Source organism: Neovison vison, chromosome 1 (assembly GCF_020171115.1).
Source record: "Neovison vison isolate M4711 chromosome 1, ASM_NN_V1, whole genome shotgun sequence".
NCBI lineage: Eukaryota > Metazoa > Chordata > Mammalia > Carnivora > Mustelidae > Neogale > Neogale vison.
In genome coordinates, this window is record NC_058091.1 from 11,907,115 (window position 1) to 11,932,298 (window position 25,184).

At 38.1% G+C, this 25,184-nt stretch overlaps 1 protein-coding gene across 3 annotated transcripts in view; it reads left to right on the forward strand.

Moving 5' to 3' along the window:
• Positions 1–25,184, forward strand: part of TFB1M (transcription factor B1, mitochondrial) — a 79,058-nt gene that overhangs the window by 31,015 nt on the left and 22,859 nt on the right. For all 3 annotated transcript variants that reach the window (XM_044243497.1, XM_044243505.1, XM_044243487.1), the window contains exon 5: positions 10,691–10,810. In XM_044243497.1, coding sequence (XP_044099432.1) covers positions 10,691–10,810 — 120 coding nt within the window. The remainder of the gene's footprint in view (positions 1–10,690; positions 10,811–25,184) is intronic.

Sequence of the window (25,184 nt, forward strand, 5' to 3'; positions counted from 1 at the left end):
TTGATATATTGCATTTACCTGTATCATCACACTTTATTCGAAACACATCTACTGAAAAGCACTGATAATAACTCAGTATTAAAAAAAAAACCTCCAGTTACTGTGTCTTCAGATTCATTCCTCTTTTCTGCAGTGTTTAAGCTGTTGTACTTAATTTATTTTTCATTTCAGGCATTTTATTTTTACTTCTAGAAGTTCCGTTTGAGTCTTGTGTTTTCCCTTACCTCATTATGTTCATGCTTTCCTTGGCATCTTTGTGCATATGTATAATATTTATAATAGCTGTTTAAAGGTCTTTGACTATTAATTTCACTACCTCTGTTATTTCTGTACTATTTTACTGTTTGCTTTTTTTCCCCTCCTCTTTCTATGGGTCCTATTTTTCTGCTTTTTTGTAAGCCTGGAAAATTTTGACAAGATACTAGATTTGTGAAGTTTTGTTTTGTTTTAACCTTCTTGAGGGCTTGGGTTGAGTAGTGGGTTTTACTCCGGCACATTGTTAAGTCACTTGCAGATTGGTTTGAAGATTGCTTTTAAGCTTTGTTATGACGGGTTCTTAGCAGCCTTTAATCTGAGGCTAATTAAGTCCCAGGACTACGTTAAAACCTTTCAGAGGAATCCATCTAGTGCCCTGTGTACTTCAAGAGCTCTTCACTTGGCTGCTGGGAATGCAGACTGTTTCCAGCCGTCTGTGAGCTCCATTTGGTCCTACTTTCTGATTGTACTTGCTCCAGCCTCCCAGCCTCCTGCTCTTACAGATCAATACTCAGCCAAAGACTTGAAAGGATCCTGCTGAAAATCTCAGGAACACCCTCTTTCCCATTCCCCCATCTCTCTCTCTCTTTCTCTCTCTCTCTCTGTTCCCTCATCCAGTAGTCTGCCTCACAAATTCTGGCTGCCTTGGCCTCCCAGAGCTCTGGCCTCTGTCCTCTGACATCGAGGAGACCTCTGGGCTCTGTTTATGCTCCTGCCTGTGCTGTAGCCGGGGTATAGGTTCCAGACTGCAAGCTGGGCAGTCGTAAGGTTCACCTTGTTTTTTATTTGCCTGTGTGGCAATGACAATGATAAAAACAACTATTACTTATGGAGTGCCTACTAACAGCCACTTTACATATGTTTTTGTATTTAAGCCTCAAAGTCACCTCATGAAATAGGTATTTTTTTTAATTGATGTTGACATACAATGTTACCTTAGTTTCAGGTGTAACATAGTGAATCCATGACTCTGTGCTTTATGCTGTCCCCCCCCAATGTAACTATCTCTCAGAATACAGCACTATTACAGTACCACTCACTATATTCCCTGTGCTGTACCTTTCATCCTTGTGACTTACTAACTTTTGATAGGAAAGAACACGGAGGTGGCTCAGTTGGTTAAGTGTCTTGACTCTTGATTTCAGATCATGATTTCAGAGTTGTGAGATTGAGCCCTGCATCCAGCTCCACACTGGGTGTGGAACCTGCTTAAGATTCTCGCTCTCCCTCTCCCTCGGCCTCTCCATGCTCCCACTCCCTCTCTTTAAAAAAAAAAACAAAGCTCGGGGATTTTAATTGTCAATTTCGTTCATCTTTTCAAAGAATCAGCTCTTGGTTTCATTGATCATTTCTACTGTTTTGTTTCATTTACTTCTGTTCTGATCTTCATTACTTACTTCCTTCTGTTAGTTCTGGGCTTTGTTCTTTTTCTAGCTCCTTTAAGTGTAAAGGTTAAATATATGAGATTTTTCTTATTTCTTGAGGTAGGCCTGTTTCTCTATAAACTTCTCTTTTAGAACTGCTTTTGCTATATCCCAGACATTATGGGATGTTGTATTTCCATTTTCATTTGTCTCAAGGTATTTTTTAAAATTTTCCCTTTGATTTTTTTATTGACCCATTTGGGTGTTTAATAGTATGTTTTTTAGCCTCCACAGGTTTGCATTTTTTCCTTTTTTTTTTTTTTTTTTAAGATTCTATTTATTTGAGATAGCACAAACACAGCAGTGGGAAGGAGCAGAGCGAGAGAGAGAATCTCAAGCAGACTCCTCCCTGACCATGGAGCCCAGTGTGGGGCTTGATCTCAGGACCCTGAGGTCATGACCTCAGCCAAAATCAAGAGTCAGACCCTTAACCAACTGAGCCACCCCAGCACCCATCCAGTTTTGTTTTGTTTTTTGTTTTTTTAATTGTAGTTTATTTTTTTCTCTCCTATCAGTTGTGGTTAGAAACTGCTTGATAGGATTTCAGTCTTAAATTTATTGAGACTTATTTTGTGGATCAACAGATCTGTCTTGGAGGATGTTCTCTGTGCACTTGAAAAGAATGTGTGTTCTATTGTTTTTAGATGGAATGTTCTGTGTGTATCTGTTAAAGTCCATTTGGTCTAACGCATCCTCTAAAGCCACTGTTTCCTTGTTGATTTTCTGTCTGGGTGAAATATCAATTGATAAAAAAGAGGTATTAAAGTCCCCTACTATTATTGTATTACATTTTGTCCCTTTGTGTCTGTTAGTATATTAGTATAAGCGCTATGTTGGGTGCATAGACATTCATAGTTGCTCAGCCTTCCTGGAATGGATCCCTTTATTACTAACACCCTTCTTTTCTTTTGTTAGTCTTTGTTTTAAAGTTCATTTTGTCCATTGTTAAGTACTGCTACATGACTTTTTTTCTTTCTCTTTCATTTGCATGGAATATCTTCTGTTTCTTCACAGTAAGTCTGTTGTTTTGGATCCAAAACAGTTCTCTTGTAGGCAACGTATAAATGGGTCTTATTATCCTGTCTGCTTGTTACCTGGTGTCTTTTGACTGGAGAATTTAGTTCATTTACATTTAAAGTAATTATTGAAAGGTACGTACTTACTGTGATTTTTATTCATTGTTTTCTGGTTTTTTTTCTGGTTCTCTCTTCTCTTGCCCTCTTCCTTCTGATTTGATAACTTTCCTCAGTGTTGATTTTCTGTTCCTTTTCTCTAGATTTTTTTGTGTATCTATTATTTGTTTTGTGGTTACTAAGAGTTTGATAAAAAAAAAAAAACAGCCTATGTGAATAGTCATCTGTTTAAATTGATGGTTGTAGGGCACCTGGGTGGCTCAGTGGGTTAAGCCTCTGCCTTAGGCTCAGGTCATGGTCTCAGGGTCCTGGGATCAAGCCTCTCATCAGGCTGTCTGCTCAGCAGGGAGCCTGCTTCCCCCTCTCTGCCTGTCTCTCTGCCTACTTGTGATCTCTCTTCTGTGTCAGATGAATAAATCTTAAAAAAAAATTGGTGGTTGCTCAAGTTTGAACATATTCTAAAAGTGTTACTATTTTATGGGCGGGGGCTGCCCATGTTCTATGTATTTGATGTATATTTTACATCTTTTTATGTTGTGTATTCCTAATTATTGTAGATATAGTTGATTTGACTACTTTTGTCTTAACTTTCATACTAGCTTTATAAGGGTTTGATCTACTACCGTCAATACATAATATTTACTAGTGAAATTTTTTCTTTTATGATTTTGTTCTAGTTTTGGTATTTTCTTTTCTGCTTAAAGAATTCTCTTTAACATTTCTTACAAGGCTGGTTTAGTGGTGATAAATTTCTGGGGCCTAGAAATGCGGTCACCAGAACCAGGTACTATAAGGGTGCCCCCTGTGTTGGCTGTGTGCACCCTTCTGCTGTGACTGGCCCCTGAGTCCAGCAGGTGCACTGGTGTGCAGGAGTGCCCTCTCCCCCCTTTCCCAGCAGGAGTTTTTAGGAGCAACAGTCTCCACTGAGGCTATCTGCTCGGTGTGTAGACAGGAGCCAACTAACTTTTGTTTGTTTGGGAAACTCTTTATCTCACCTTCAATTCTGAAAGATAGTCTTTCTTGCTGGGTGAGATTCTTGGTTATAGGATTTTTTGTTTTTGTTTCTCCCTTTAGCACTTTAAACATATGTCTTCTGGCCTTCAGATTTTCTGCTGAAAAATCAGCTCTTAACAGATGTTTCCTTGTGCATAACTAGTTGCTTTTCTATCACTGCTTTTAAGATTCTCTTTGTCTTCAGTTTTTGAGATTGTAATAATGTGTCTCCATGTGTACCTCTTTGGGTTCATCTTGTTCAAGGATATCTGTGCTTCCTAGACCTGGATATCTGTTTTCTTTCCCAGATTAGGTAATCTTTCAGTTATTATTTCCTAAAATTAACTTTTCTTCCTCTTTCGCTCTTTTTTTTGTGGTATCCCCTATGATATGAATGTTAGTGTGCTTGATGTTGTCCCAGAGGTCTCTTACCCTGTCCTCATTTTTTTCATTCTTTTTTCTTTCTGCTTTTCAACTTGAATGATTTCTATTACCCTTTCCTCCAGAACACTGATCTGTTCTTTTGCATCCTCTAATATGCTGCTGATTCCCTCTGTTGTGTTTTTCATTGTGGTTATTGTATTCTTCAACTCTGATTTATTCTTTTTTTATATTTTCTATCTCTTTGTTGAAATCCCCTCTGAGTTCATCCACTTCTCTCCCAAGTTCGATGTGCATCTGTATAACCATTATTTTGAACTCTTAATTTAGGTAGATTGCTTATCTTTTTTTCATTTAGTTATTTTCTGAGATTTTGTCTTGTCCTTTGTTTGGAACTTATTCCTCTTTCTGCTCATTTTGTCTATGTTTGTTTCTATATTAGGTAGGTCAACTATGACTCCTGGCATTGAAGGTAGTGGCCTTATACGGAAGGTGTGCTCTGGGGCCTAGAAATGCGGTCACCAGAACCAGGTACTATAAGGGTGCCCCCTGTGTTGGCTGTGTGCACCCTTCTGCTGTGACTGGCCCCTGAGTCCAGCAGGTGCACTGGTGTGCAGGAGTGCCCTCTCCCCCCTTTCCCAGCAGGAGTTTTTAGGAGCAACAGTCTCCACTGAGGCTATCTGCTCGGTGTGTAGACAGGAGCCAAGGAATGCCTCTTAGGAAGGCAGTGTGGTAAGGCAGGTCTGCAGGGGGAACTCTGGGTTAGGGCAAGCAGTGCTAGCTAGGTATATGAATAGTGTCAGACTGGTGCCTACCAGCATCAGATGTCTAGGCTGAAGGATGGCAAGAATAGTGCCTGCCAGCATTTCTGTTCTTGGATAAAGTTCTTACAGAACCCTGCCCCTTTGGCATGCTCCCTAAAACCGCTCTGTAAATTTCCTTTATGTATGGCCCAGGCACTTTTCAAACTGCTGCCTCTGCGGTGGGTCTTGGAGCCAGTGAGATGGTGTGTGGTCCCTTTAAGTGTGGAGTCCAGTTTCCTCTAACTCTCCAGTTCTCTGGAAGTAAGCCCAGCTAATTTTTCAAAAACAGGTTATGGGAGCTTATCCTCCTGTGCAGATTCCCCAGGGTGGCGGGGGGTGTCCGGTGTGGGGCTGTAACCTCTCACTTTTCAGGGAGGACCTTTGCACCTGTGAAATCCCCTCCCACTTGGGGGTCTGAGTTCCAGGGCTTGGTTTCTGACCTGACCACATCTTTGTCCTTTTCCCTTCTTGTTGTGGCTTTGTCTTCATACTTAGAGCTATCTAAGAGCTGTTCGGAAAGTGTTCAGGTCATTCTTCGGGAGAGTTCCTCCGTATGTAGCTGCATGGGAGGAGGTATGCTCAGGTCCTCCTACTTAGCCATACTCTTACCTCCGGCCTGTTTGCACATATTTTTGGTTGTCACAACTGAGGGGTGCTTTTGGTGTCTAGTGGATTAAGGTTAGGGATGCTGGTAAACATCCTTCAGTACACAAGATAGCCCCCGACAGCAGAAAAATATTCCACATTTACCAACCCAAAATGTCAGTAATGCCAAGGATAAGAAACTTTGCTTTAGAGTATTTAGCCATAAAACCTTTTCCTTAGTAGTCTTAGAATTTTCCATCACATGGGGTGCCTGGGTGGCTCAGTTGTTAGCATCTGCCTTCGGCTCAGGTCATGATCCCAGGGTCCTGGGATGGAGCCCAGCATCAGGCTCCCTGCTCGGCAAGAAGTCTGCTTCTCCCTCTCCCACTCCCCTGCTTGTGTTCCCTCTCTTGCTGTGTCTCTCTCTGTCAAGTAAATAAAATTTAAAAAAAATTTTTTTCCATCATAAAAATGTAGGACCCTTTTATGTTTGTTAGGATGCTGTATCACCACCACTTTCCCAGGGTCAGTGTCCTTTCCCGCTCATGAATCTACTGCCTTCTGTATGTTTGAGTTGAGCCCATGTTAGTTTTCTTTGTTATTTTCTCAGCCTTTTGATTTGTCCTTGGACTTTTATTTTCTCAGATTACATAATTATTATGGTATTTCTATTCTTGTGTAACACAATTGAGATGCAAAACACTATGTAGTCTAATTCTTTTGGGGGAAAATGCAAAGGAACAGGCTGAAGAGGTGGAGTAATATTTTCAGTGACTCAGAATGTCAGTTGTGGTTATTAATAATAGTGTTGCTTTAACTCCACCATATGCAGTTATTTTTCTTTAACCAAAAAAATGATTTTAGTTAAATTCTAGTATGAATATTGAGAAGAGTTTATATTGAGTGTATATTTATGGAATGCTTTAGAAGTTAACACTGGTCCTCCGACCAGTTTTCATATTTTGCAAGTGAAAGTTTCAACAGGATAATATATAGTAGAATTTTCTTACATAACCTTTGTTTACTCCTGACACTTAATGTATTTGTAATTTTACATTCCACAGATAGCATTCTTAAACATTCACTTTGCTTGGCTTTGTGAGTTATAGAACACAAGTAAATGAACACGATCTTCTTCCGTTCCCTCTAGGTCTGCAGGGTCTAAATAGAAGAATTCAGCTCACACGCACTACAGAACATATAGACGGTATAAAGTTACAGCTCATAAAATAGAATCACAGTGTGTAGCAGAAAATGAGACCTTAACAAATCTCATCTAACCTCATTTTATAGATGATGAAACTGAGGCTCAGAGTAGTTTAATGTCTTCCAGAAGGTCATGGAGCTAGTTACAGGGAAAGCTGAACTTGAAAACAGGTCATAGGTTTTCTGCTGAAGTCATGATGTTCAAGTTGTTTAGGTGACTGGACCTTTGGTATTTTCTTTCTGGGTCCAGGATTAGCCTGTTTATGTCCTCCCATCTTCAGTGGACCTTGGCTATTTAATGGTCACATCTGTAGCAGGGAGAGGGGGAGTCACCTTGCCAGTAATTTATATAGTTTTCATTGTCCCTGATATTGGGCTGTGTGGCTTCTCAAGAATAAGCCTAATTTTTCTACTTGTAGTTAAAATTATTTTAGAATAAGAAGGATGAAAATAACACTGTCCTTGTGGAGTCTTTGACCCTTTGTTTTTCTTATACTCAGTCAGAATGCTTTTAAAATCTCAAGGGTTATAGGTTTCCTTTTACTGAAAAATTAACCAGTTTGGTTTCCTGGCCTTTTGTTGTTTGTTAACATCCTCTATCTTGTCATGGAGTTTGAATTTTCGTAGCTCTACATATACCCTAACTATCACAAATATTAACTCATGTTTGAATGGTTGATTGACTGTTTAACTCTTGTGTTAGTTTTTAATGAAGTTTTCTGCAGAGCTTTCTGCTCTGTGGCTTGAATTATTCTACAGTGAGTTCAGGATGGGTATGTGTGTGCTGCTTTCATCTAAATTCCGTCATACGTTTCACGCATTTCATCTCCACAGCCTGGGTGTATTTGCTGCAGAGCTTGGATGGGTCAGGCTTCCCTGGCAGGAATGGACACCAGCGCTCAAAGTGAAATTGTGTCCAGAGTGTTTACCCTGCATTGCCTCCCTTGTTTGCTTTTGGGTTAAAGTGGTTTTTAAAATTTCACTGAATTTATCAGTGAAAACACCTTTGAGATGTAAAGTAGAATATGGAAAGAGAATTCAGCATGAAATAATAATTTTCAAGTGCAGACTTGTTTTGATTTTTATTTTAATTTTGTGATTATGTTCATGCGGGTTTTAGTTGTACACAACTGCTTTGAAGTATGCCAGTTTACAATGCACTTTGAATTTTTTACTTTCATGCCAGTGGTATAGTTAAGCTCCAAAAAAAATTTATGTAGAGCTAGAAATATTTTTTAGCATTTGATCCATAAGTTTATTCTTTAAATATGTTTCCAGTGTTTGTCTTTGTTTTTATTTTTGTTTGGGAATATATATGTTTCTTGGTTTTACAGTTTAGTAAAGAAGAATTTACTCTGTCATTTATACTAAAGCAATCACTTGTCCTGTACTCAGCCTCCCAGTAATTTTAGATGTCTAAATGTAGACAGGAGCCAGGTAATTTGAAAAGAGGGATGAGATGGAGAGGTGGCTTCTGAGTAGCAAAAGAAATGTTACAAAATCTTCAGCTTTGCCTATAGGAAATTTTCTGAGCATCGCAGTTTAAAACCTATCTTTTTAATCTTACTTATGGCAAAGCTCTTACAAGCCAAATTATGTGGTGTGTAATGTTTATAATGTTGACCCTGTATCATTTATGAGAGGTTTAGAATACCCAGTGAATTCTAAGAACACAAGAGAAGCAGGATACATTTTTTTAAGAAATCAGTGCATCTAATTTTTTAATCCAATTCTAACATATTGCCATATTTTTGTCTTTTTTAAGAAATAAAATATAGTAGATAATGTGTGGTACCCCCATCTGCCCCCTTTCTTTCTCTCCTATGAGTGTACTCTTAAAATTGATACTCATCATTCCCATGCATTGATAGATAAATGCACACACACAGAGGAAGCCATAAGAAATAATGTTTTGAAGTTTTTATATAAATGAAATCATGGTCTACATATTTTCTGCCACTTCATCATTTTCTATTTGGGCATCTATGTTAAGAACACCATTTACTTATTCCTGTTGATGGCCTTTATGTTTTCTACCTTTTTGGAAACTGTGCATGCACAATGTTGTGGTGATCGTTCTTACACAGTATTTTCTTGTGTAGGTATATAAACTGTTCCCTAGAATATATTCCTAAAGGTAGATTTAAAGTTATGACAGTGCACTCAACTTCATCTTTCCTGTGTGTCTTGCCAAATTGTAGTCCAAAGTGCTTGTACCAGTTGCCCTTCTTAATAGGTAAATGGGAGTTCCTCTGGCTCCGTATTATTCACCAGTTCTAGGTTCTGCCAGGTTCTTTTTTATTGTGTAAATTTTGTTCATTTCACAGATATGTGATTATCTCATTAGAGTTTAAATTTGCATGTCCCTTATTTGTAACGTGGTTGGGGATAGTGTATGGTTATGGGTCATTTGGGTGCTTTTATCCTATTTCTTTTTTTTTTTTTTTTTTAAGATTTTATTTATTTATTTGACAGAGAGAGATCACAAGTAGGCAGAGAGGCAGGCAGAGAGAGGAGGAAGCAGGCTCCCTGCTGAGCAGAGAGCCCGATGCGGGACTCGATCCCAGGACCCTGAGATCATGACCTGAGCCGAAGGCAGCGGCCTAACCCACTGAGCCACCCAGGCGCCCCTTTTATCCTATTTCTTATCAGATTTTCTGTTGTCTATTTTTTGGCAATTAACGTGTAGGGGTTTCTTCCATGTTCTGAACACTAATCAGTGTTGTCAGATAGGAGTTTCAAATACCTTCTCTCAGTCTGTGACATACATTTGTACTATTTTTTTAAATATAGACATTTTAAATTTTAATAGAGCAAAAGTATCAGTCTCTTATGGCTTCCACTTTTGCATCTTTTCAGAAATTTTGTTCTCCTGTGGGGTCATAAATACTTTATAAAAAAAATCTCAAAGTTTTGCTTTTTACTTGTTGTTAATTCACTTGGAATTTATTTTTGGTTATGGTATGAGATAGGGAGTTAGTCCTGCTATAGATAGACCTACTCAATACCAATATCTCTTACCGAGTGGTCCATCCTTTTCCTGTTAGGGTTGTTACATCACATCTGTCACACAGCAAATATCCATATGCGCTTGGGTCTGTTTTTAAGGCTTTTGTTCCATTGGTGTGTTTGTCTGTGCCAGTAGCAATACTGTACTGCCTTACTTTGGATACCTCCCATGGTGAGTCTGCCTCAGCCCTTCCTCATGCTGTTGACATTCTTCGGGAGCTTCCTGCCTATTCCAGGCCCTTGGCTTTTCCATATAAAATTCTGTGGAATTTAAAGGTCTTCAAAGAAATCCTTTCAAGATTTTGGTTGAAATTGCATTTCATTTATGAGTTAATTTAGCTATACGTGATTTTGAAATTGAAGTGTTTGTGTTCTTAAAAGAATGAATTCCTGGTTTATGCAAAAATCAGTTCTCCAAAAACAGTTCTCCAAGAGTTCTGAATATTCAAAGTTTTAATTACATTTAAATAAAGAAAAGTGCACCATTGAAAAGTTTCCTTCATAGATTTTTGGTGATTCACAAAATGAAATACACATCTTTAGTTCTTAATTGTGCTTGCTAATTTCTTCTCTCATCAAATATATATTGATCACTTGTTTCATATAGGACCTTCTACAGAATATAACAGGGGTTTAAAATCCCCAACATCCAGTGGTAGGGAAGTTTTCTTATTTGGTTTCTGAGTGCATTATATAGGATATAATTCACACCTCTTAAGTGTACTTCAGTTGATATTGGAGGAAATGTTCTCCGTGCTGTTTCTGTATCATGTATCAGAAAGCCTGTGCTTTTAAAGTTTATCTCAAAACTCCACCTAGTGTCCATAGATAATAGAATATTAGGTGCATTCTATCTGATCAGACTGGATTAATTGCCAAAATTCCTTTTCTCCTTCTGTAGAGACTGACAGCCAATACAGGAAGCAAACAGCGTAGCCGCCTTTCTATTATGGCGCAGTACCTCTGCAATGTTCAGCACATCTTCACAATTCCGGGTCAGGCTTTTGTCCCTAAACCAGAGGTAAGTTTCTGTTTATTTGTAAATCTTTGTTCATCTGGTGATGAGTCCTAGGAAATTATCTCTAGAATTTGATTTTCATTTATATGCAAACTATACTTTTTATCTCTCCAGAGCAAGAAAAATCACAATATGTGAATAGTTCTTGTCCTAATTTTTCTCCTCTTAATAGTGACCAAATGTCTAGCTAGGTTTATTCATGTTGCCCTGGTGGTGATAACATTATCACCTGTACTCTTCTAAGTTTTCCAGTATGGAAGATAAATTATATGGTCACCGGTCACCTAATCCTCAAAAAGAGAAATCAGTATTTGTTCTGTGATTTCTTAATAGACCTCTAAATCAAGTTACATAAAACATTTTTTATTGTGAATTTTTTTTCACCTTTTTAATCGAAGTACAATTTAACATCCAGTGTTATATTAGTTTCGGGTGTGCAACATATTGATACAGCAATTTTATACATTACTCAGTGCTCACACCTTAAGTGTGGTCACTGTCATCATGCAATATTAATACAGTATTCAATATGTAATATATAATATATATTATATGTATAATTACAATATTCTGTAAATTATATAATATATATATAATTTATTCCCTATATTGTAGTTTTCATCTTTATGACTTACTTTGTAACTAGAAGTTTATACCTCTTAATGTTACTTATTTTACCCATTTTCCCATCCACTTTTCCTCTGGCAACCACTAGTTTGTTCTCTAGTTAAGTCTGATTTTACGTTTATTCATTTCTTTGTGTCTTGTTTGTTCATTTGTTGTTTTTTAGATTCCATTTATAATTGAAATCATGGTATTTGTCTTTCTCTGATATATTTCACTTAGCATATACACTTTAGGTTCATCCATGTTATTGCAGAAGGCAAGATCTCATTCTTTTTTATGGCTGAGTAATATTCGTGTGTGTGTGTGTGTGTATGAGAGAGAGAGAGATACATACATCCCACATCGTCTTTATCCATTGATCTATAAATGAACACTTAGATTGCTTCCATATCTTGACTGTTGTAAATAATGCTGCTATAAATAGGGGTGCATATATGTTTTCAAATTAGTTTTTTTGTGTGTTTCGGGGGTAAATACCCAGTAGTGGGATTACTGAATCATATGGTATTCCTATTTTTAATTTTTTGAGAAACATCCAGAGTGCTTTCCACAGTGGTTGGTCAATTTACATTTCCACCAACAGTGCTCAAGGGTTCCTTATTCTCCATATCCTTACCGATATTTGTTATTACATGTCTTTTTGATTCTACCCATTTCAGTAGGTTGCCTTTTTGTTTCATTGATGGTTTCCTTTGCTGTGCAAAAGCTTTTTATTTTGGTATAGTCCCAATAGTTTATTTTTGCTTTTGTTTCCGTTTGCCTCTGGAGACATAGCCAGAAACATATTGCTATGGTGATGTCAGAGAGATTATTTGCCTATGTTATCTTCTAGGAGTTTTTTGGTTTTGGTCTCACATTTACGTCTTTAGTCCATTTTAAGTTTGTTTTTGTATTTGAGTTGTTGAGTTTAATTCTTTAGCATGTAGCATGTAGCTACTACATGTAGTTGTTGAGTTTAATTCTTTAGCATGTAGCATGTAGCACCATTTACTGAAGAGTCTTTTCCCCATTGTATGTTCTTGCCTCCTTTGTCAAAGATTAGTTGAATGTATAATGGTGGGTTTATTTCTTGGTTCTCTGTACTGTTCTCTTAACCTACGTATCTGTTTTTGTGCCAGTACCATAATGTTTTGATTGTCATAGCTTTGTAGTATAAACTGAAATCTGGTATTGTGATACCTCCAGCTTTATTCTTCTTTCTCAAGATTGCCCTGGCTATTGGGGTCTTTTGTGGGTCCATACAAATTTTAGTATTAATTATTCTAGTTCTGTGAAATAGTGCTGGTATTTTGATAGGGATTGCATTGAATCTATAGATTGCTTTGGGTATTATGGACATTTTAACAATGTTGGTTCTTCCATTCCGTGAACATAGACTCTTTCTATTTGTGTCCTCTTCAGTTTCTTTCATGAGTGTTTCAGAGTTTTCAGAGTAGAGGTGTTCACCTCCTTGTTAAGCTTATTCCTAGGTATGTTATTCTCTTTGGTGTTTCTTGATTTCTTTCTGCTACTGTGGTATTAGTATATAGAAATGCAATATATTTCTATATATTAATTTTGTATACTGCTACTTTACTGAATTCATTTTTCAGTTCTGATAGTTTTTTGGTGCAACCTTTAGGTTTTTCCATATATAAGATCATGACATCTGCAAATAGTGACAGTTTTACTTCTTCTATACCATTTTGGATGCTTTTTATTTCTTTTACTTGTCTGATTACTACACCTAGGATTTCCAGGACTATGTTGAATAAAAGAGATGAGAGTGGACATCCTCATGTTCCTGATCTTAGAGAAAAAGCTCTGTTTTTCACCATGATGTTAGCTGTGAGTTTTTCATATATGACCTTTATTATGTTGAGGTATGTTCCCTCTAAACTCACTTAGTTGAGACTTTTTACCATGAATGGATGTATTTTGTCAAGTGCTTTTACTACATTTATTGGGATGATCATATGGTTTGTATCCTATAGCTTATTAACATGCTGTATTGTACTGACTTGCAAATATTGACTACCCTTGCCATTTCTGGAATAAGTCCTACTTGATTGATGTGAATTTTTTCAGATGTATTGTTGAATTTGGTTTGCTAATACTTTGTGAGGATTTTTACATCTTTGTTCATCAGAGATATTAGCCTGTCGTTTTCTTTTTTTGTAGTGTCTTCAACTGCTTTTGGTATCACAGTAACATTGGCCTTGTAGAATGAATGTGGAAGTTTTCGTTCCTCTTCTGTTTTTTGGAATGATTTAAGAAAACTAAGTATTAACTCTTGAAATGTTTGGTAGAGTTCATTCACTTGTAGAGACATCTGGTCCTGGACTTTTGTTCATTGTTGAGTTTTTTTTATTACTGCTTTAATTGTGATATGTCTGTTATCTCTGTGTTATGTGTCTGTCCAACAAATTTTCTATATCTTCCTGATTCAGTTATGGAAGAGTGTATGTTCTCTAAGAATTTGTCCACTCCTTCTAAGTTGCCCAATTTTTTGGCATATAATTTTCCATAATAATCTCTTATAATTCTTTGTAGTTTTGTGGTATTTTTTTCTCCATTTCTGATTTTATCTGAGTCTTTTTTTTTTTTTTGATGAATCTAGCTAAAGGTTTATCAGTTTTATCTTTTCAGAGTATTAGCTCTTATTTTTGTTGATCTCTTCTGAATTTTTTTAAGCCTCTATTTTAATTTCTGCTCTAATTTTTATTCTGTCCTTCCTTCTAGCTCTCAGTTTTGTTTGTTCTACTTTTTCCGTTTTAGGTGTATGGTTAGTTTGGGTTTTTTGAAATTTTTCTTGTTTCTTGAGGTAGGCCTGCGTTGCTATAAGCCACTCTTAGTACTGCTTTTGTTGCATCCCCAGGATTTTGAACTATTGGTTGACTCAGCCATTGTTTCATAGGATGTTGTTTAGCCTCCATATATCTGTGTTCTTTCCACATATTTTACTATAATTGAATTCTAGTTTTATACTGTTGTGGTCAAAAAAGATGCTCAATGTGATTTTACTCTTAAACTTACTGGAATTTGTTTTGTGGCTCAACATATGATCTGTCTTGAAGAATGTTTTATGTGTCCTTGAAAATAATGTGTATTCTGCTATTTGGGGATGGAATTCTTGGATGGAATATATCTGTAAGGGTCTCTGGTCTATTGTGTTGTTCAAGGCACCATTTCCTTGTTGATTTTCTGTCTGGATGATCTATCCATTTATGGACGTCAGGTGTAAAAATCTCCTGCTGTTACAGTGTTAAAGTCAGTTTCTCCCTTTTTGTTTATTAATAATTGCTGTATGTGTTTGGGTGCTCCTATTTTGGGTGCATAGTTATTTACAGTTGTTATATCCTCTTGTTGATTTTTTCCATTTATCTTTATGTAGTGCCCTTCTTTGTCATTGGTTACAGTCTTTGTTTTACAGTCTTTTTTGTCTAATATAAGTATTGCTACCCTGACACGTTTTTCTTTCACTTCCATTTGAATGGTGTATGGTTTTATTGCCCTTTACCTTCAGTCTGTATGTGTCTTTAAATCTTTTTTTTTTTTTAAGATTTTATTTATTTACTTGACAGATAGAGATCACAAGTAGGCAGAGAGGCAGGCAGAGAGAGAGAGAGGAGAAAGCAGGCTCCCTGCCGAGCAGAGAGTCCTATGTGGGACTCTATCCCAGGACCCTGGATCATGACCGGAGCCGAAGGCAGGGGCTTTAACCCACTGAGCCACCCAGGCACCCCTGTATGTGTCTTTAGATCTGAAATGAGTCTCTTATAGGCAACATATAGTTGGATCTTGTTGTTTTTTTATAATCCATTCAGTCACCCTATGTCTTTTAACTAAAGGATTTAGCCCATATACATTTAAAGTAATTATTGATAGGTATGTATTTATTGCCATTTTCATTGTTTTTCAGTTTTTATAGTTCTCTATTTCTTTCTTCTCTTGCTCTCTTCCCTTGTGGTTTGATGGCTTTCTTCAGTATTCTGTTTGGATTTCTTTATTTTTTGTATATTTATTACAGGTTTTGATTTTTGGTTACTAACAGACTTGTATATATCACCTTATTGTATAGAGGTCTGTATTAAGTTGATGTCTTAGGGTTGAACACATTCTAAAAGCACTAAATTTTTATTTCCCCTCCATATTTTATGTTTATGATATCATATTTTACATCTTTTTATTTTGTAAAAAGCGAAATCCCTTGGCTGACTTTTGTAGATACAATTGATTTTACTACTTTGTGTTTTAACCTCCATACTGGCTTAATAAGTAATATATATTTTTAAAGATTTTATTTCTTTATATGACAGAGGGAGAGAGATCATAAATAGGCAGAGATGCGGGCAGAGAGAGAGGGGGAAGCAGGCTCCTGGCTAAGCAGAGAGCCCAATGTGGGACTCAATCCCAGGACCCTGAGATCATGACCTGAGCCAAAGGCAGAGGCTTAACCCACTTAGCCACCCAGGTGCCCCATAAATGATTTAACCTACTGGATTTACCAGAAGTTTGCTTTCATCTCTGAAGGCTTTTTGTTTCATAATTTTCTTCTACTTATGACCTTTTCTTTCCACTCAAGTCCCTTTTAACACTTCTTTTAAGTCTTTTTCAGTGGTGATGATCTTCTTTAATATTTGTTTGTCTAGGAAACTCTCTATCTAACCTTCAATTCTGAATAATAACCCTGCTGAGTAGAGTATTCCTGATTGCCTGGGTTTTTTGGAGGTGTGGGGTGTTGTTGTTGTTGTTGTTGTTTTTCCTTTCAGCACTTTGAAGGTATCATGCCCCTCCCTCTGGCCTGCAAAGTTTTTGCTGAAAAATCAGCTGATAGCTTTATGGGGTTTCCCTTGTATGTAACTTTTTTTTTTTTTTTTTCAAATGCTACTTTTAACATTCTCTATTATTACTTTTTTCCATTTTAATTATTTTGTGCCTTGGTGTGGACCTTCTTGGGTTGATCTTGTTAAGGGCTTTCTGTGCTGTCTGATTTGGATACCTCCTTTCCCAGATTAGGGAAGGCTTCAGCTCTTAATTCTTCGCTAACAAGTTTACTTCCTTTCTATATTTTCTCCTCATAGCATCTTTATAATGCAAATGTTATTACACTTGATGTTACTGAGATCCCTTTACCTATTCTCATTTTTTGCTCCTTTTTCTTTCTGCTGTTCAGCTTGATTGCTTTCCATTACTGTTTTCTGGATCACTGATCCACTCTTCTGCCTCCCCTAATCCTCTACTGATTCCCTCTGTTGTGTCTTTTTATTTCAGTTACTGAATTCTCCATCTCTGACTGGTTCTGTTCTGTATTTTCTCTCTCTTTGATGCAGGTCTTAGTGGATTCACCCATTTTTTTCCTCAACTCCAATATCTTTATGAGCATTCCTCTTATTTTTTATCATGAGGATAAGCATTTTGCTTATCCTCATTTCATTTAGCTCTTCTGTTGTGATTTCATCCTGTTCTTTCATTTGGGACATATTCCTATCTCTTCATTTTTGTCTAGCTTTCTGTTTTGTTTCTTTTGTTGTTGTTGGGGTTTTTTTTGTTTTGTTTTTTGTTGTTGTTGTTGTTGTTGTTGTTTGAGTAGGGAAGGTCAGCCAAGTCTCCTGGTCTTGAAGGTCATGGCCTAGTGTAGGAGAAGTCCTGTGGTGCCCTGGTCACAAGAAGCAGGTGCTCCAGGGAGGTCTCCTGTACAGACTGCATGTGCCCTACTGTTGTGACTGAGCCACACTTGTCTTCAGCCCAGTCAGCTGCAGTGATCCACTTTGCATGCTCTGGGTGCACTGGACAAGGTTGAATCCTTGCGTTGAGTCCTTGCACTGTCTGAAGACTATGTGGGCTTGTAGGTGGGCAAGGGAAGCAGTCAGACTAGGTGTTTGCAGGCCGCCTCTGCCACAGCTATGGACACGGTGAATGGCAGGACTTTGTCCCTGTGTAGCCAGCTAAAATTCTCAACTACTGGAACTGGACACGCTGCTGTGTGGGGTTAGTTCTCCCTCTCCCCAGGGCAGAAGTCACTCTGGAGTGGTCCCACTCCCTGCCAGGGCTGTTTGCAGTATATGGTAGGGCAAGAGCCACTCTGGAGGGACGCCTGCCAAAACAGGCAGGTTAGATGGGGCCAGTCTACGGGTGATCATGGGGGAGGGGTGTGCAGTGCTAGGTAGACAGGTGGAGAGTGTTAGTGCCGGTTCCCAGAAACGTCCAGCTAACCTAGGCTGAGAGAGAGGAAGAGAAATGTTGCCTGCCAGCACTTTTGTTTTCTGAGAGATCTTCTAAAGATCCCTGCCCTGTTACTGCACATTTTGAGATTAGTAAGCAAACCTCCTTCATGTATGTCATAGTCACTTCTCATACTGCTGGTTTTGTACTGTGTCTTGGATGGAGTTATTTATTATGCTGGCTTTTTAAGGGTGGAGAATCCGTTTCCTGTCCCTCTTGCTCTCCTGGAATTAATCCCCCTGATTTTTAAAGTACTGTTAAGTTAAGCCTCCCTGGTTTTCAAAGCCAGTTGTAATGGTTGCTTGTCTTCCCATTGCTCGTTGTTGGGTCCAGTCCTCTCACTTCTCTGTGTTTGTGTTGTCCCTCTCCTTGGGCTTAGTCTTACTGCGGGGTTTGGTTCCCAACTGTATCTCTGATTCTCCTCCCCTTTCCAGTGTGGCAGCCTGTCTGTGATTGACTGGAAGGTCTGTCCTGCTGGTCTTCTGGTCATTTTTAGAGGTAGTTGCACAGATATAGCTCTTGGTGTGTGCATGGGAGGAGTGAGCTCAGGATCCTCCTACTCCCCCATCTCTTCCAGTCCTCCTTTGTCCACTTTTTTGAAAGACTGTTTTGGCAGTGTTACTTGTGATTAATCATCTGTGACAAATAGTTGGATATTAAACTAGGCTGTTAACTATTATATGCTAATTACAGAAGAGTGTTAATTACCAAGTTTCTCTGCCAAAAATAATAATCAATACAGTGGTGTCTGCCTTAGCATAACTACAACTGAATGAGTCACTACCGGACATATAAGATTTTTGTTTGTTTGTCAGATGTGTATTCAGTAGCTATTGCATATAAAGGCCTGGGCTTAGGTAGATGGAAGTAGGGGGGAATCCAGTCTGACATGGAGCCTGCCTACAGGGAGTTTATAGCTGGTGAGGAACAGATGCCTTCTTGTTTGCTGAAACTCTCCAGAATAGAGTCATGTAAAGTTTTCCTTACGTTACTTGAGATTTATTAAGGAAAATAAATAGCGTGAAAAAAAGAACTGTATAATGTGGCTTTTAGATTTAGATAGATACAGATTATATATTTAGAATGGGGTCCCAAACGGTAGTGTTAGACCTACTTGTACGTCTTAAAGCATGGTCTGTGAAGTCCCCATATTCTCTGCTACCACCTTCCACTTCCTCTGCCATGTCCACCACTAGCTGAGCTTTTGGGGGACTATTGGAATTCAGTCCCTCTTCCACTTACACCACAGTTTTCAGCTTTTTCTAAGTCAGGCTCATAGAACTCCTTCTCAGTACCACCTTCCTTTAGCATCTCCAGGTTTCAGACATTTTAAATGAATTCTTCCAAAATAATAGACCCTGTGAGATCCTAGACTGAATTCAATGACTGGAGATGTCTTGTAGGCTATCATCAGATTTAAAAATATTTGTTCTTTCAGGTATTTTCTGTCCTAGAACTAAGGTGGCCATTGTAATGAAGAAAACTGACCCTATTAGCTTGCTTTTTTCTTGTAATGCACGTATGTGTGTATATAACATTTTGAATAGTGTCAAACCCAAATATACCAAGATCTTAACTTCCAGGCTTTTATAGTTAGGGTTATTACCATAATCCAGAGTCTTTTGGCTATTTAAATTTTACCAAGGGTTTCTTACGTTGGACTTTGGAATATTTTTAGTGGAAAGTTTCTCTTTGTTTTCATTACCTAGTTGAGGTCATTTGATGGTTTTTAGAGGTTGTTACAACCTTATCTTTGATTTTGAAATAAGATACACAGGTAGTTAATTGATTAGATGTTCTATTCTCTAGAATTAAGGCCTCATGAAAATACTTATTATTTGGAAAAATGCTAGCTATATTTTTGGTTCACTTTCCTGAGGGATGTTTGCTTTTTGGCAAATTAAACATATTTGCAGCGATTTTCTTTACATGCTTTTTATCATGTTGTAAATATTACACGCAGGGAATTTATTTGTAATCTAGGAGCACAGTTATCAGGGAGAGAGAATGTATTATAATAAAGCAAAACAGTAAATCAAATGATTAAATTTTGATTCTAAAAGAATTCTCTGCTGCTCTGAAGTAGTTTTATTATATTAGAGCAGATGAAGAATACTCTGAGAAAAGCCGGAGAATATTTGACTGATAATTGTATTGACCAAGTTTTTAAAGTTTTTATTTTCTTAAGTAAGAAAGGGTAGGAATTTTATAGAGAAGATAAAATAACAGTATAAGACTGTCCCTTTGGCTAACGTTTTGTGAACACAAGGGGAGAAAGGCATAAACACATTAACCACAATACAAGTAAAATGTGCTTAGAAGTACAGGCAGGTTCATTGGGGAATTGAGAGAGGGAGGTTACTTCTCTAGAGATGCTCAAAGAAACTTACTAAAATTCAGTACTTATTCTCAACCAATCCTGAGAATTAGATATGGGCACTGCTTTTGTGGTATTTCAAGAACTTATTTATAATCACTTAGACTTTTTCCTGTGAGAATCTGTAATCCCCTCTCTTTATTGGTCTTTAGAGTAATTTATAATCAAGCTTTAATAGCAGAACTTTTATTTCCATGGAACTGTAACAGTCCTCTCCTGGCTAGTCAACCTAAATTCTTGCTAAACTCATTACTCTCATTAACTTCTCTAGTGCTGTCCCCAGTACTATACCCCAAATTTGAACCCCAAATTCTTCTATATCTACAGAAAATGCAACCTCTTAGAGTCATACAATTATATCCGTTGGCATACTCTAGTGTGCCTTAATCTCCTAGAGTTTGTAGTATATAGACTTTAAGTTAGAATTTTAAGGTTTTGTATTTCCATTTCACTTTTGAGTTATTTTACCAATGACAAAACAAAATACTTCTTTTGCAGTGCAAATTCATGACTAAAAAATACTTCCATGAGCAAATAACACTAGTTTCAAGCTGACATCTCTAGTCTTCTGAGAATCCACATATTTCTGGGGTTCTGCGGTAATTTTTTACTGATCTACTGATGAAGCTGTTCTTCACGTTTCTCAAGTTTGAGGACTACTAAGCTGTTAGCTAGAACCTCAAAATTCTGTGTCATTTTTCTCTTTTAAAATTGTGGTCATGGGGCTCATAACCTAACATATTTCCAACAGGGGCACCTGGGTGGCGCAGTCAGTTAAGCATCTGCCTCTTGGTTTTGGCTCAGGTGGTGATCTCAGGAGATCATGATCTCAGGATCCTTATCTCAGAGTTGTGAGATGGAGCCCTGGGTCTGGCTCCATGCTGAGCACAGATTCTGCTTGGGAATATAAATCTCTTACTCTTCCCCTGCCACTCCCTACTCTGTGCTCTCTTTCTCTCTCAAATAAAATAAATCTTTTTTGTTTTTATTTCTGTAGGAAATACTTCCAACAAAATGGATAGGCTTTAGGTCTCATCACTATACTGTAGTTGGACCCACTAGGTAAGTCACTATAAAAGGAGAATTGCAACAGGCTCTTTGGGTTAGCATGATAGGAGCAGTACACTCTAGTGGAAAAACTGGCAGTACTTTAAAGGAAGCTAGACCTACTGGAATTCAAATATTCCTAATTATGAGAACTTGGTTAGGTTAATAGGCTGAACTTTAATACCTGAATTGGGGCAGTATTGTCACCCTTGAAGGACTGTTTTGAGATATAGAGATAATCAATGTGAAGTAATGGGAGTATCTAGCATCTGGAGGCAGTTAGTGGAAAGTACCTATTAGGATTATAAGCAAATATTTATGGACTAAGTTGGTATATTTTGATATAGTTGTATAGATTTTAATTTTTAAGAGCTTCATATAGTTTATATCTAATTTTGCATATTAGGAGTACTGCATATGGATCAAGTTACCCCTAAACATGGTACAGATTTAAACATACTGTCAGTACAATTTTAGATGAATTAATGATGGTACACCCATGACATTATAAAGAGAAGGTCAGGACTTGAGGCATCCATGCCTGACCTTTGAGGATCACATTTCAAAAGCTTTCAGCTGTCCTTACTGACAGCCTTCAAGGCCTTGACTTCTCTGTGAAATAATCTCGAGCTTCGTAAAATGGGTGGATTCACGTAAGAAAGCCGTGCCTTTGTGTTTTTCAGAATCTGATTTGAGGATATTTCTGTTGTATGTTATCCTGTGTTTGAGAATCCTTTGGACATAAGGTCAGAAGACTTAATGTTCTTCTGCTTAAGTAATATTCTTCTGTGTTAGGTCTGGTGTTGTGGATTCAGAGATTGTGGTAAGAATTTTTGTGAAAGTGGTGTATTGAGTGCTCTCAGAAGAGTGGTGTGGGAAGCAGGATAAAGAAAGGGGGAAAAGCTAAGCCCAGAATATTGTTCTGCCTGGAGACTTCCTTCAACCTGATTCCACCGGGTTATAGGGTGGCAGGGAGAAGGGGAGCTCTGGGGCACAAATTGTCCCACAGAGTCAGTCAAGGAAGCAGCCTGCTGTATACCTGTGTGGCCAGTCTTTGGCTCTGGCCACCTCCTAGAAGCACTGGTTCCCTAACCTAACAAGGGAGGCAATTCCAGATCTGTGAGCCGTTAGCACCGTGCACTCACAGCAGCTGGGGATGGTTGTACAGCCCAGTGGGAACTTGGGGAAAGCCCAGAGTGGCCTTGGTGGGCCCCGCCCATAGACGGAGCCATCAGATTTTTTGTGTGGCTTTTTGTGCTTTGGTTGCTTTGAAGTTCTAGACTGTTTCATGTTTAAATCCTTTGGTAGCCTTTAGCAAGGATTATTTAATAGCATTTTTTCTTTCTTTTCTTTGTAACTTTAGTCTTTCACCTTTATCATGTTCTTTGTACTTACGATGCCAGAAATTTTATTGTAAGTAACCTCAAATTCTTTTTGAAAGTGGGCAAGTCTAAAATAAAAATGTGTAAACTAAAACCAGTTTTATAAGTAGAAAATTACCAGTCTTTTTTAAAAACCAAGTAAGTGTTGAATAGAAACAGAATATTTACTATTACAATTTACCTTATTATATTATTATATTTTAATAACTACTCGAGAATAAACAAGAAATACTCTAAATCCAAGGAAGAAAGGAACAAAGTTGCATTTTTGCAGGTGATACTTTATGTATGTACAAAGTGCAATGAAGTGAATAAAAAAGTTATTGGAGGTGATGAAGAGCTATACAACAGGTTCTGCGAAATTGTAGGCTAGGATAGAAATCCTCAAAAGTCAATAAAGTTAATTTATGGTAAAGCCATGTAGCTAAAAATATGGTAATAAAAGAAATGTAATGAGAAAACACTAACTCCAGAATTGAACCTCTGTCTGCGCACCCCAGGCTGCTTCTGCCTGTATGTATGCGTGCAGTGTGCTAATGACCTCACCTGCCCACGTCGGGCGGGTATTCCAGAGGGGGTGAGAGGGGGATCTCAGGGTGCCCCTTTCACCGTTACTTGCACAGGGAATCACTAGTTACCACCTTCTGATATCACTTATGTTTCTTTTAAATCTATTCATTCCTATACCCAGTTCTCCTGACTTAACCTGTGTCTACATTTTTGCCAGAACTGTTAGCTGATTCTTCTGTCATAGACACACACACACACACACACACACACACACTTAATCTGCACACATGTCTGGTCCTAGGTAAAACAAGCATGATACTCTGGGGCTTTCTGGTGTTTTCTTCTTTTGGTTTTGTTTTGGTAACTTCTTATTTTAAAAAAAAGAAAGAAAAAATGAAAGTTTAAGTATATTCAAATACGTTAGACCAGAGCTTCTCAACCTTATCACTATTGACATTTTCAGCCAGAAAATTCTTTGTTGCCTGGGCTGTCTTGTGCACTATAGGATATTTAATAGCTTTTCTGCCTCCCGCCCACTATATTCCAATACCATTACCCCAGTTGTGACAACCAGAAATGTCTCCAGGTGCAGCCGCATGTCCTCTGCAGGCTCGACCCACCCCCAGTTGGAAACCACTGGGTTAGACCAGGAGCTACCGGGCAGCGTCCGTTGCGTGCTTATCCCCCCCCCGCCCCCGCATGCTGTGTGCGTATCGTCTCATTGAATGCTCACAGCCCCTCTGTGAGTAGGTGCTATTTCATCCTCATTTTCACATGGGCAAACCCAAGACTTAGATTCAGTAATATGTACCGTGTAGCCTTGTGCCCTGTGTGACGTTGTACTCACCTCCTCTGACTCCGGTTCCCTCAGGTTGAATGCTGTCTCTCCATTTATTAGCTGAAGACCTCGGGCAAGTTAGGTAGTGATAGTTTTCTCTCTGTCAGTTCCCCCTAGGTACTAAGAATAGTACCTGCCACCTAGAGTCTTTGTGGGGTTTAAACCAGACAGTGTCCGTACATGAAGGACTGAAATAGGACTGGCCTGGCCTTGTACGCACTTTTGCAAGTTACTGAGAATACAGTGGTTTAAAAAAACAAACAAAACAAAAACAAACAATAAACAAACAAAAAAACACTTGTCTCCCAGTCTAGTTGGAAATGCAATCATGTAAACTAGTAATTTGTGATGGAGCATTCTGTGAGAGTACAGAGATGGAAGCAGCAGACTTCTTCAGGAGTCAGGATTGTGTTCACAGAGGAGACCCCACTGACCCTGGAGGCTGTCGGAGCTTAGGCAGACATGGGGTGAGTGTGGGAGGGTTGCATGCGGAGCAGTGCAGCAGGGGGGTCCCGTAGGGCTGGAGGGATTCCAAGACACGTTATCATTGATATGTCCGGTCTGGATAGAATTAGGCCATTACGTGTATGAAATGGGTGCTTTTCTGGAGTTCAAGACATTCCTGCATCTTTTAAAGAAAATATTCCAGAGCTAAGTAAAAATTATTCTTTGAAGTATATATTTCATAGAATAGATACACTAAACTTTTAGTATAGGACTATAGGATACGTAAACTGCGAATGAAGCCAGTCACAGTGAGCCAAATGAGAAAGCCATATAGGGGTCATAGCAATCCTGTCACATTAATTTGCATAAAACTATTCTTTTTATCAGGTATTTTTAGTATGACATTTGTTTAGAAAACATTTTTATTTCTAAGGGAATCGATTTTTTTTTTTAAGATTTTATTTATTCGTCAGAGAAAGCACAAGCAAGAGGAGCAGCAGGCAGAGGGAGAAGCAGGCTCCCTGCTGAACAAGGAGCCTGATGTGGGTCTCAGACCCAGGACCCTGGGATCATGATCTGAGCCAGTGGCGGCTGATTAACTGGCTGAGCCACCCACGCGTCCCAGGAATCCATACTTTAAACGATCATTTAAACTTGTTTAAATAAGTCTTTTCCTAATTCCCAGATGAAATAGTACCTTTTCACTTTAGCTATTCTGTTAATAGCTAATGACATTGTTGCAGAAGAGAAATGCGTAAACTAGGTATAAAATACTTTAGTCTCTACTTCTGTAGGCACAAATGAAAAATATGTACTCACATAAAAGATATTCTTGCCACTTCCTGAGTTACTAAAGTACAAAGGAATAGTCCTTTTTTTCTCCCTTTACCTATTATATGAACAATGACTCAGTGTAAATTACCTGAATTACTAGAAACACTGTGC